At 36.3% G+C, this 12,566-nt stretch overlaps 1 protein-coding gene across 1 annotated transcript; it reads right to left on the bottom strand.

The window, feature by feature from the left end:
* Positions 1-357: 357 nt before the first annotated feature.
* Positions 358-3,756, bottom strand: dynlrb1 (dynein, light chain, roadblock-type 1). Its single transcript, XM_051912771.1, has 4 exons — positions 3,640-3,756; positions 3,236-3,311; positions 2,923-3,090; positions 358-736 (listed from the first exon to the last, which is right to left on the bottom strand). Exons 1-4 carry the CDS (start codon positions 3,640-3,642, stop codon positions 693-695), a joined length of 291 nt encoding a protein of 96 aa, XP_051768731.1. The 5' UTR covers positions 3,643-3,756; the 3' UTR covers positions 358-692.
* Between the last annotated feature and the right edge of the window lie 8,810 nt (positions 3,757-12,566).

The raw sequence follows: 12,566 nt of genomic DNA, 5'->3' as shown, positions 1-12,566 counted from the left end.
CTTATAATCGATGTTAACTTTTTTTGAACATTATACATATTATACATCAGGGGCCGGTTTCATAAACCACTTAGACTAGTCTTTTCTTGAAGAGTGGTCCTAATTTTTTAAAGTCTGTTACATAAAAAGGTAGATTGGTGTAATTGGAAAAATAACACTGGTTACCCCTTGGTTAACTGCAAGTTGGTCAAACTAGTTCTTAAGACACAGTCTTAATATAGTGACTAAGTTTACGCAACTAGCCCAGTAATTCATGTGCAATCAAATCTGTCTATAAATCTAAACATTATGTTTTAAATTAAGACAAACTGAAGAGCACTTTCCATTTAATATGAAAATACATAGGCATAAAATAAATAAAAGGAAATGCATTGTTTTATTGTCCTTTTTAGCATACACAAACAAGTACAGTATGTTATAGTGTCATGTTGATGCATATAGATGATGAAAAGCTGGAGTACTTGCAAAAGAGAATATGAGAGAACAATAAATTACAGAAAAAAGGCAAATTATCGGAATGGTAAGCAAGATTAATACAAACTTAACATTTATAATAAGATGGAAGCAACTTCCTTTAAATGTAACTGTGCTACTACATAAACTTCACTTTACTGGAACATATGAAATGAAACACTTTTGGCCATTATTTAGAAAAAAAATACTATGGCAATTCTACTATGAAGAATTCAGGACTACTCTGTAGGATTTTGAATGACGATCAGGAAATAGTCCTTGTCTGTGAAGAGAACAGAATAAAATACATTACTACTGTATGATCATAATCATCAGTTTATGTTAGATGAATACCAGATGCATATTTGGCTTTGTGCCGACAGGCAGCAAAAATATATTATGACTCTCATCTGTTAAGGTTTTATTTAAATAAAATAAAATTATCTCAACTTAGCATTTTTAGACCCAGTATTTGTTTTAGAAATGCAAATTAAAATATGATTCCATAATTTTTTCCTCTACTTGAACATGCCATTATTACCATGCCATTAATAAAAATAAAAAAAAATGTAGTTGAATTTGTTTGAGGTATGTTTCATGAAGCCAGAATGTTAAGCTATTGAACAAAACTTTATTTGTGTCATATCTGTGATTTGTTTATTTGCTATAAAGTAAAAAAGCTAGGTGAACATCCAAGTGTGCTGATTCCATAATTTTTGCCAGGGGTTGTATATTATAATATTAAAAGGTTAGTTTAGCCAAAAATTATCCCATAACTTATTCGCCCTCAAGCCATCCTAGTTGTATGACTTTCTTCTTTCAGTCAAACACAATCGGAGTTATATTAAAAAATATTCTCTTCCTAGCTTTATAACGGGAGTGAATAGAGTACCTCAGGGATGACGTGTTTTTGTAGGCAAAACCCGGAAGCGAGTTAGCATTTTAGGACCTCCGGTTCCATCGCCCCGAAGTCAATGGGTTTTTTGAATGGTTTTTTGCTAAATCGCTTGAAATAAGGTCTGTGGTTAACAAAGCCTCTAAATATTTTCACGTTTTGATCTATGACATAAAACACACCAGTTATAACCCACTTGTGATTTTTTTAAACCTTTATTGTGTCTTAAAAATGGCGGTTGCTAACAAATTGCTAAAAGGGACTACTTCCTTTGGCGGGGACTTTAGACGTCATCATGACAAACAGGACATTTGGACAGCATTTCTCTTGAAAAAATTGGCCAAGTATCATACATCAGCGAGCATGTTTTTAAATAAAGTTTGAGGAAGCTTGGTGGTGGTGACAATGATTAGCGACCATGGTGTGCTGTAGTCCGTTTATAGCCTACTGTCAGCTTTTCATATCTGACGACTTTATTTAGGCTTCAAAATGTATAAATGTTGTGTTAACTTGTAAAGATTATCTTGATAGACAAAACGTGTAAGTGTCATAACCCTTTGTTAAACACAGAGCTTATTTTTTGCGATTTTCCATGGTCTATGGGAAAAATGCATAGGCTTTCGATCGAGGGAACCCTCTCAAGCCCAAGTCCTACGTCATAGGCTGGAAGCTAGTAATTATAGTCTATAAAGTTACAAATATGGATATTTTTCTTACAAAACGCATCGCTTCGCTTCAGAAGGCCTTTATTTACCCCCTGGGGTAACTTTTATGATGGATGTGCTTTTTTGGGCTTCAAAATCTCGGTTACTATTCACTGCCATTATAAAGCTTGGAAGAGCCAATATATTTTTTAATATAACTGATTGTGTTCGTCTGAAAGAAGATAGTCATATACACCTAGGATGGCTTGAGGGTGAGTAAATCATGGGATAATTTTCATTTTTGGCTGAACTAAACCTTTAACATAGCTACAATATATTAACTATGATATATTATTAAAAGGAACTGGGGCTGTTGATAAAATCATTGAAGAAAAAAAGTTTGCATCTCAAATATCATCTTTTTAGAATTTTAATCAAGTTAGATTGTTTTAATATAATAATAATGGTCCCACTTTATATTAGGTGTCTTTAACCACTATGTACTCACATTTAAATGAATAATTTGATACAATGCATACTTATTGTGTATGTTTTCCATTGTGTTTATATTTTTAAAAATACATATAATTACAGCTGTAATTGATTTCTGTAATTACATCTATAATTACACTGTTGACCCTTCCCTTACACCTTAAGCCACCTTTAAACCTACCCATACCACCAAACCTGTCCCTAACCTTACCCGTATCCCATCTCAATAGAAGCAAAAGTCCTTTGCAATACAATATGAACACAATAAGTATATTGTACTTATTTTTTTATGCACGACACAAACATATTAATTAAGGACACCTAATATAAAGTATGACCATAATGGACATTATATTATATATCAGTTTAAATAATATGAGAACCACTCCACTAACCTAAATAACTAACTTGGCATTACATAAGTGTACTTCTCTTTACCTGGGGCAATCATGATCTCATTCTTCTTTGATCGAACTCTAAGAAAGGTCAGATCATTCTGAGGGTCGATGTCCCTCACTATTCCCCGAGCTTTCATGAGCAACTGGTGTATATTAGCAGCATACTGAACTGTGCTTGCGTTGTCAAGGGTGCTTTTAATGGGGATGCCTATTAAAAGAGAGCACATGGGGAAAACTGCAGATACAACAACAAAGATCTCTTTGTTTTATCAGTTTCATGCTGCTGCTGAAGCACATGACAACCAAACTAAAATATGTAATAATAGCTACAACATTTCTCATTTGCCAGATACCTTCTGCATTAACAATGATAATTCCTTGTACTCCTTTCTGGTTCTGGAGCCTTTTCATCGTCTCCTCCACCTCAGCCTGCAACATAAACGCTTAATGGATTAAAACAGACAAATTAACAGTAAAACCAGCTGTATGTCATTGCTCAATATCTAATATCCTTCGGAACAGCCGCTCTGTGAAATCCCTAAATAAATCTGCGGGGGGAAAAAATACATATTTGGCATTGTTTATTTTATTTACTCGAGCAGTAGTTGGCTACTGTATGGGCCATCTCGTGAATGACAACGCCCTGCAGTCAATGTTAACCGCAAAAAAAACTTAACCGAGACAAAAACGAGCTAACAAACATGTACTCTCAAATATAAGCACTTATTATCAAGAATAAGTGGTAAAATGTACTTGCCATTATGAAGGTAAGTCGGTGTTTTCGTTGCTATGATTGATGATGCAAACTCCGGAACAAGAAACATGCAGTATGTGAACGGTCGGTTATAGGTTACTGCCATCTGCTGGACTGGATGAAAGCAGGTCACCGTAACAGTGAGTTCTTAGACGTTTCATATTTTTGCAAAAAGGTATTTTATTTTACTACAGAGTTGAAACTAGTGCTTTTAGATCTATTATTATACAGTATACTTTGAGGTTAACACGAAAATACATACATCCTTGGGAGACTTATGTTCGTTTTTGCTATAAGGATGTTTTACACTGTAATGTAGCTAGAAAACAAACAAACAAACAAAAAATTGTGATGGCTTCTAGGAAGTTCTTCAGTCTTTAAACATGTGAAGTAGATATGTTTATTTGATATATTTTATATTAAAATGGACTAGTACCCCTAGGTTCCATAAGTGGGTCAAAAAATTTAAATAATATAAAACAAAAATATTGTAAACTCTTTTTAACTGCTGTAAAAAGTACATTGCCCACAGTTACATGACAGATGGAATAGGCTTTAAGTAGTAAGTTCAGTGACAAAGACTTGTTTGACTTGACTGTGGTTTAATTTTATGTCTAGACATGCTTAAAAAAGGTTGCATGATGCAAGTTGTAGCCTATAACTGATTGTTATCGAAAGTTAGCAAAAAAAAAAAAAAACTTGGTTCTGACATAAAAACAAAACTTCACATATGTATATATAACCTGACCACTGTAAAGATGGTACAAGTACAGTCTGATGAGTGTGAGAGACATGAACAGGCATACTGTGGATTTATGAGGTCATTTACTTCCTTTCCAAACTTTGCCTCAGGTTTTCCACTTAATAACTGCTGCTAGGTCAGCTCTACCCTAAGTCTACACATGGAAACTTTGACTCGTTCCATATGTGCAGCTACATGCATGACGGAGGGGGTGCATGGTGCCTCACATTTGGGGAGAATTTAAAGCAAATATCACAGAAAGACCATGTGATGGAGTAACAAAATAACAAAACACAAAGTTGGCAGTATTTTCACATGAGCTGATAATACAATTTACTTTTATACATCTGAATTACTAAAGCAATCTAACAGTTTGTGACCAGTGTTTGACGAAACCTTGGTGTGCCGGATGTGTTCTATAACCGTCAAAAAAAAGTAAGTATAACTGCACACATGCATTATAGTTCAAATTTGCACTTGCAAGTCTATTTTTATTTTACAGGATATGAGCATGTTATTTCCTTTTTTACTCATGTGAACATGCTAATTATAGCCCAAATTATAGGAGCCTCTGTAAGTGCATGCCCTGAAGTATAGAAACAAACCATAGCATCCATATCCAATATCAAATGTAAATGTGAAAAAGCTCAAATGTAAATGTAAATATCATGCATACTTTTAGTGCAGCTAGTTCAGGTTAGATCTCAAATGTTATTTCAATGCATAGAGCCTGTAAGGAACCCACCTTTTTATTAGTCAAGAATTTTGCATGAAACAGAGACTCATTAGTGACGCTTTCACGTTGTAAAATGTAGATATCTGGGAGCAGAGCCATGTTCCTTCAGGAGAAAAACACCTTTTAAAAGTGAGCTTTGTGTACGGTTTTAATATCTCCGTGTCGAGCACCTCCTGGTCCTCTTCACCGTCTCCTTGCCATGTAATAAATACTTTTACTTCACATTAAGAGACACTGAAATCTTAGATTTCCTATGAAATAATTTGTTAAAATGAAATGTTCTTGTGTTGATACAGGTTTTCTTTAGACACACATTGGTTGACTTCTACCAAACAAAGGCCAAACTGCAACTCGATTAATATGACAAAGCCAACTTAAACATTTTCAAACTGTGGATAAATCCCTGTCTCTTATTCATTTGTAACTGGACACCAGCTATTGCCCAATAGGGGTTGTCTCATCATGTCCATGACGTCTGACAGGGTGAGGAAATATGATCCAGTGATTATAACACACCAAAGTATAGTTCAAACCCTTTGGAAAACAACACTCTTTTCCTGTTTTAAAAACTTGTACTTTAGCTCAGATAAAACAATTCTAATAAATGAGTGAGTGAGTGAATGAATGAATGAGTAAGCGAGTGAATGAGTGAGTGAGGGAATGAGTGAGTGAATTAGTGAGTGAGTGAATGAGTGAATGAATAAGTGAATGAATGAGTGAGTGAATGAATGAGTGAATTAGTGAATTAGTGAGTGAGTGAGTGAATGAATGAATGAATGAATGAGTGAGTGAGTGAGAGTGAGTGAATGAGTGGGTGAACGAGTGAATGAGTGAGTGAATGAGTGAGTGAATGAGTGAGTGAGTGAATGAATGAGTGAGTGAATGAGTGGGTGAACGAGTGAGTGAGTGAGTGAATGAGTGAGGGAATGAGTGAGTGAGTGAATGAATGAGTGAGTGCATGAGTGAGAGTGATTGAATGAATGAGTGAGTGAATGAATGAGTGAGTGAATGAGTGAGAGTGGGTGAAAGAGTGAGTGAGTGAATGAGTGAGTGAGTGAATGAATGAGTGAGAGTGAGTGAATGAGTGAGTGAGTGAGTGAGTGAATGAATGAATGAATGAATACTAAAATCCTGGAAACCTGTGGTAACTATACAGTATCTCACAGAAGTGAGTACACCCCTCTCATTTTTGTAAATATTTTATTATGTCTTTTCATGTGACAACACTGAAGAAATGACACTTTGCTACGATGTAGTGAGTGTACAGCTTGTATAACAGTGTAAATTTGCTGTCCCCTCAAAATAACTCAACACACAGCCATTAATGTCTAAACCGCTGGCCACAAAAGTCAGTACACCCCTAAGTTATAATGTCCAAATTGTGAATGGGGAGCAGGTTAAATTTGGTGTTATCGCTCTCACTCTCTTATACTGGTCACTGGAAGTTCAACATGGCACCTCATGGCAAAGAACTCTCTGAGGATCTGAAAAAAATAATTGTTGCTCTACATAAAGATGGCGTAGGCTATAAGAAGATTGCCAAGACCCTGAAACTGAGCTGCAGCACGGTGGCCAAGACCATACAGCGGTTTAACAGGACAGGTTCCACTCAGAACAGGCCTCGCCATGGTCGACCAAAGAAGTTGAGTGCACGTGCTCAGCGTCATATCCAGAGGTTGTGTTTGGGAAATAGATGTTTGCTTTGCTGCAGAGGTTGAAGGGGTGGGGGGTCAGTCTGTCAGTGCTCAGACCATACGCCGCACACTGCATCGAATTGGTCTGCATGGCTGTCGTCCCAGAAGGAAGCCTCTTCTAAAGATGATGCACAAGAAAGCCTGCAAACAGTTTGCTGAAGACAAGCAGGCTAAGGACATGGATTACTGGTCCTGTGGTCTGATGAGACCAAGATAAACTTATTTGGTTCAGATGGTGTCAAGCGTGTGTGGCGGCAACCAGGTGAGGAGTACAAAGACAAGTGTGTCTTGCCTACAGTCAATATGGTGGTGGGAGTGTCATGGTCTGGGGCTGCATGAGTGCTGCCGGCACTGGGGAGCTACAGTTCATTGAGAGAACCATGAATGCCAACATGTACTGTGACATTCTGAAGCAGAGCATGATCCCCTCCCTTCGGAGACTGGGCCGCGGGGCAGTATACCAACATGATAACAACACACCTCCAAGACGACAACTGCCTTGCTAAAGAAGCTGAGGGTACCTAAACCCTATTGAGCATCTGTGGGGCATCCTCAAACGGAAGGTGGAGGAGCGCAAGGTCTCTAACATCCACCAGCTCCGTGATGTCATCATGGAGGAGTGAAGAGGACTCCAGTGGCAACCTGTGAAGCTCTGGTGAACTCCATGCCCAAGAGGGTTAAGGCAGTGCTGGAAAATTAGGGGTGTACTCACTTTTGTGGCCAGCGGTTTAGACATTAATGGCTGTGTGTTGAGTTATTTTGAGGGGACAGCAAATTTACACTGTTATACAAGCTGTACACTCACTACTTTACATTGTAGCAAAGTGTCATTTCTTCAGTGTTGTCACATGAAAAGATATAATAAAATATTTACAAAAATGTGAGGGGTGTACTCACTTCTGTGAGATACTGTATGTATATGTGTGTGTATATGTATTAGGGCTGGGCGATACAGCTAAAAAAAATGATCACGATATAATGTTTCATATTGATCGGTATCGATAATTATTGAAAAAGTTTTGAATTTAACCAATGCATTTTTAATTAAGGCCAACAACAAATAATTTTTAAAACAAAGCTAAATAAAATGTAAACAAATCTTTCTTATACTTTATATGAAGATTAAATAAATAAGTGTTAAAGAAACTTAGAGCTGCACAATTCTGGATAAATTGAGAATTTTTTTTTTGTTTGTTTCAAGCCAAGATCACAATTCTGAATGTCAACTAAACAAAATAACGTAATTTACTAGAGGTTCTGACAAAATATTAATTGCTGCAGTCTTTTTTAAATTTTAAATATATTTGAATTAATTATTTTAAAAATAAAAAAAATCTGTTTGGATGTATAATTCAATGACACGCCCATAAATACTGGATGAATCAGTGTATTTGAAAGAATCTGTTGAATAAAGATTCAAGTCAAATAAATTTTTTAACAGTCACTTGTCGCCACCTGGTGGTGAAACAATGTAATCGATTAATGCGTCATTTTCAGCGCGTTCGAGTTTTTTTCAAAAGCTGATTTGCTCTATTTTGATCGATAACATAGACATTAGTATTTATATCTGAACTATAAAGTTTTATCTCAGTACTTCTGTGATAATTTGAATATTTGTAACAGAAATAAAGATATTGTGTGGTTGAAAACACTGTTTGTGCAGCTGTTGATACCTGTACATGACAACTGCTCTCTTAAGACGATCTTTTAAGTAAATCAACTGTAAGACGTAAGGAAACCAACTGCCACACTGACGAGCTGACATGTCCTTTTTTATTCACAATCTCCTCGTCGCTGGCAGGTACAGCACTCATTTTCATGTTTGTGTGTTTTGATTTCACGTGGCGATTGCGCAACTGAACTCCACTGCAACATGTTTGCGTGTCACTCGTAGCGCGTCTGTTTGTGATCCAGGGACGGAGCGAGAGTTGTTCATGCAACCGAACTTCATGTCTGTTTACATTTTAATGCATTTAAGTGCAACTATATCGAGAGTTATATCGAACATTTTTTCTATCGTTATCGAATAAGATGTACCGTCGATAAATATCGATACCGTTTTATCGCCCAGGCCTAATATGTATGTACACTATATTGCCAAAAGTATTGGGACACCCCTCCAAATCATTGAATTCAGGTGTTCCAATCACTTCCATTGCCACAGGTGTGTAAAATCAAGCACCTAGGCATGCAGACTGCTTCTACAAACATTTGTGAAAGAATGGGTCGCTCTCAGGAGCTCAGTGAATTTAAGCGTGGTACCGTGATAGGTTGCCACCTGTGCAATAAGTCCATTCGTGAAATTTCCTCACTACTAAATATTCCACGGTCAACTTTTAGTGGTATCATAACAAAGTGGAAGCAATTGGGAACAACAGCAACTCAGCCACGAAAAATAACAGAGCAGGGTCAGTGCATGCTGAGGCGCACAGTGCACAGAAGTCACCAACTTTCTGCAGAGTCAATAGCTACAGACTGTATATACTATTATATTTAACTGCTGTTTATAATGGTTTACACAGCTGCTTATTTTCTAACATGGCCATGTGTTGAGGTCTCGGTTGTACGTGGACATCTCAGACTAGTTGTTGGTTCAATCTCCAGCTGCTTATCATATTGTCCTTCAACTGCAAGTCCAAACAGCTTTTGCCATCCCTGGAAATCATTAACAGAGCTTAAAGAAAACAGCAGCAACAAGCCCTGCATCAGCAACTCTTTGTTTGTTTTTGTTTGTTATGTTTAACTATCTGTGCAAACACTATCTAACTATGTAGAACTATTGCAACTATGATTCAGCTCTATGGACCCCTTCCACATTTCTCACAGTTCTCATAAGAGGAAGTCATCATATTTGGGTAAACTTGGGTAAACAAATTTGCTGTCATTCCCTCAGCCATTGTATTAGAAACATCCTCACAGTAGCGTTAATTTGTTTTTGTCATTTATTGACAAGGTAATATAACAAAATATATCAATATAAATGTGTATTATATTTAAAAAAAAAAAAAAAAATGAAAATATGAAAAACTTTGAAAAACTAATTTGCGATGTTTATAACTGTGGAAACACATCATCGCAGTCTGTGAAAAGTGTCCATCACAGCATTCACAGTTTTGTACATGTGTAACTTGTTTACCATCCTGTCATTGTCTTCAGTAATCATCCCAGTTACACAAGTACTATAGAATCTACTATATATTTGGTCACATACAAACAGAACACAATAAGAGTTGTTTCCTATTTTCTACAATGCTGATTGTGGATACTATATCTGTCTATCTTTCTATCTACTGTATCTATTCAGATTTTTGTTTTTTTATAAAGCAACATTAGCTAACTTAATTTAGATTTGAAGTCATTTGCCTTCCGGTTGCTCAAAACAGTATGGCGCTAACATGGAAGCATGGAAAGCAAGAACTGATATACTGAAAGTATACTGAAAATGTATACCTTGAATAAAATGTAAGTCACTTTGAATAAAAATAATAGTAAATGTAATAGTCATTTATTTAGAGTAAAATAAAGAAATGATCTGGCAAACAAACGTGTCAGCAACAAAACTTTTATATAAAAACAATATCAGAATGAATCAGTCACATTTCGACAGAAATGCTCAGTTTGTTTGCCAAATGTCCAAATTTCAGTCTTTGTCCTGAGTGTTTACATTGAATTCTTGCCAAGGTTTCACATATTTGCATGGACACAAACATGTTTTAATTCAAACCATATTGTGAATTACTCCCTGCCAAGACATCAACATTATAAGACGGTACAGTTACAATCATGCCATTTCAAAAATCCACGGCTGTTCAGAGAAACCATCCACTTTTACTGTATATTTAGCCTTAAATGAAATCTAACAGACACCTACAGTTTATGTGCTTTAAAAGCATGATCTTCTTTTCCTGTGGTTTGAGGTATGTGCAAAAGATTTACAAGAAAAGATAAAATTGGATTTAATGAAATCATACACATACACACGCATTTCATTTTAATATTTAATTTGGCACATTTGTTCTATCCTATATACTGTAAAAATGGGCATAGTAAATGGCTGCTTTATCTGATGGGCACCTGTCCTCAGCAAAATGTACTTCCTGTCTCAGAGATTGAGAAAATGGAACACTTTCATTTTTATCGCTATGTTAAAAACTTTCCATTTGTGCATTAAAGTGCTTCTTTCCACCTGCCCTCATTAGGGATGGCATTTACCTTCTCTCTCTCTCTAATCTTTTATTTTAAATTCTTGTGATAGAAGCAATGGCTGTTTGCCTACATCAGGGTTCTGTGTAGAAAATCAAAAAGTACATCATGTCCTCAAGCATAAATAACCTTGGGAGACAGGACTGATAATACGGATACAAAGGTCCAGTCTTCTGTCCAGTTGTATGGAAGCTGCACTGCTTTATCACGTCAATTAATGTCAAGCTAATTCATTTTGAGTAAACACTGCACTCTGAACAGCCTCAGTGGCATGTCAGGGAGCTGCTGCATTGACTATATAAGCAATGAACAGCTATCAGAGAACCACATAAACCAGACCTCAAGATGGATGCCAAATGTGCAGATAAGCGCTATAGAATTTTGATGTTTCTCTCATATTGGATTTACATCTCAACATTTCCCATAGCTCGCTTTGCACAAACCCTGCCCACATCACAATGTGCAACATATGTGGAGGGAATGATTATCTTGAATATAAGACCTCCGCATTGTTTTGCACATTGCATTAGCTATAGGATTAAATGGAAATTATATTAAAAGCTACATTCACCTACTAGTGTGGAGGCATTTTCATTTTTACTAACTGTCACCACTTCAAAGCAATCAGTGTTTCATCAGATATTATTATTGTTCAATCATAACACATTTTCATGTTCAGGACCAGTGTTGGGTAATGCATAAGTAAGTAGCCTAATTAATTACTGTCATTTAGTCACGAGAGAGCTCAACGCCCTGCAAATGAAGAAAACACATGCAAATAGAAAAAACACCAGCAAATAAAGAAAACATCTTCATCAGTTTGACAACACAGGCGCTGCAAAAGTCCACAACACATGCAACTAGAGAAATGTGCTGCAAAAGCCCACAACACATGCAACTAGAGAAATGCGCTGCAAATAGAGAAATGTGCTGCAAATAGGCCTGCTCATAATGCACATACGATCAGAATGTTAAGATAAACAAAAAAGCTTACCTTTTAGGTGCACACCACTGAAGAGTAAACATTGAACAATCCCAGCGGTCCCAGACAGACTTTTGCAGCACATTTCTGTATTTGCATGTGTTGTGGACTTTTGCAGCGCATCATCTGATGAAGATGTTTTTTTTATTTGCTGGTGTTTTTTTCTATTTGCATGTGTTTGCTTCATATGCAGCGCATTGAGCTCTCTCGGCCGTACCTTATCCCTTGAAAAAGTAAAGTAAGGGATTCGACTTATTTTTTCTGTCATTTAATTACAGTTACTTCGGATTTAATAACATTATATAGACTGTAGAACAATTCTTTACAAAACAATAGTGGATTTAACATCAAAATTGAATGTCTAATTTGTTATAAAAAACGTTATAAACTAAGGGGTTTAACTCATAATTATGGGTTCATGATAATTCACACCCTGTTATTGGTAGCAGAAGAAACTCAATCTGTTGCACAAAACAGCTGGTCATGTGAGCTCAACATAGCAACAACCTGCTCCATTTAGATTCAAAGAGCTTTAACATCCCATCCAAACTGTACAAACACAACCCTCACAGA

The sequence above is a fragment of the Ctenopharyngodon idella genome, chromosome 11, assembly GCF_019924925.1.
Source record: "Ctenopharyngodon idella isolate HZGC_01 chromosome 11, HZGC01, whole genome shotgun sequence".
NCBI classification, from domain to species: domain Eukaryota; kingdom Metazoa; phylum Chordata; class Actinopteri; order Cypriniformes; family Xenocyprididae; genus Ctenopharyngodon; species Ctenopharyngodon idella.
The sequence above is the reverse complement of the archived record's forward strand: the minus strand, read 5'-3'. Positions and strand labels throughout refer to the sequence as shown.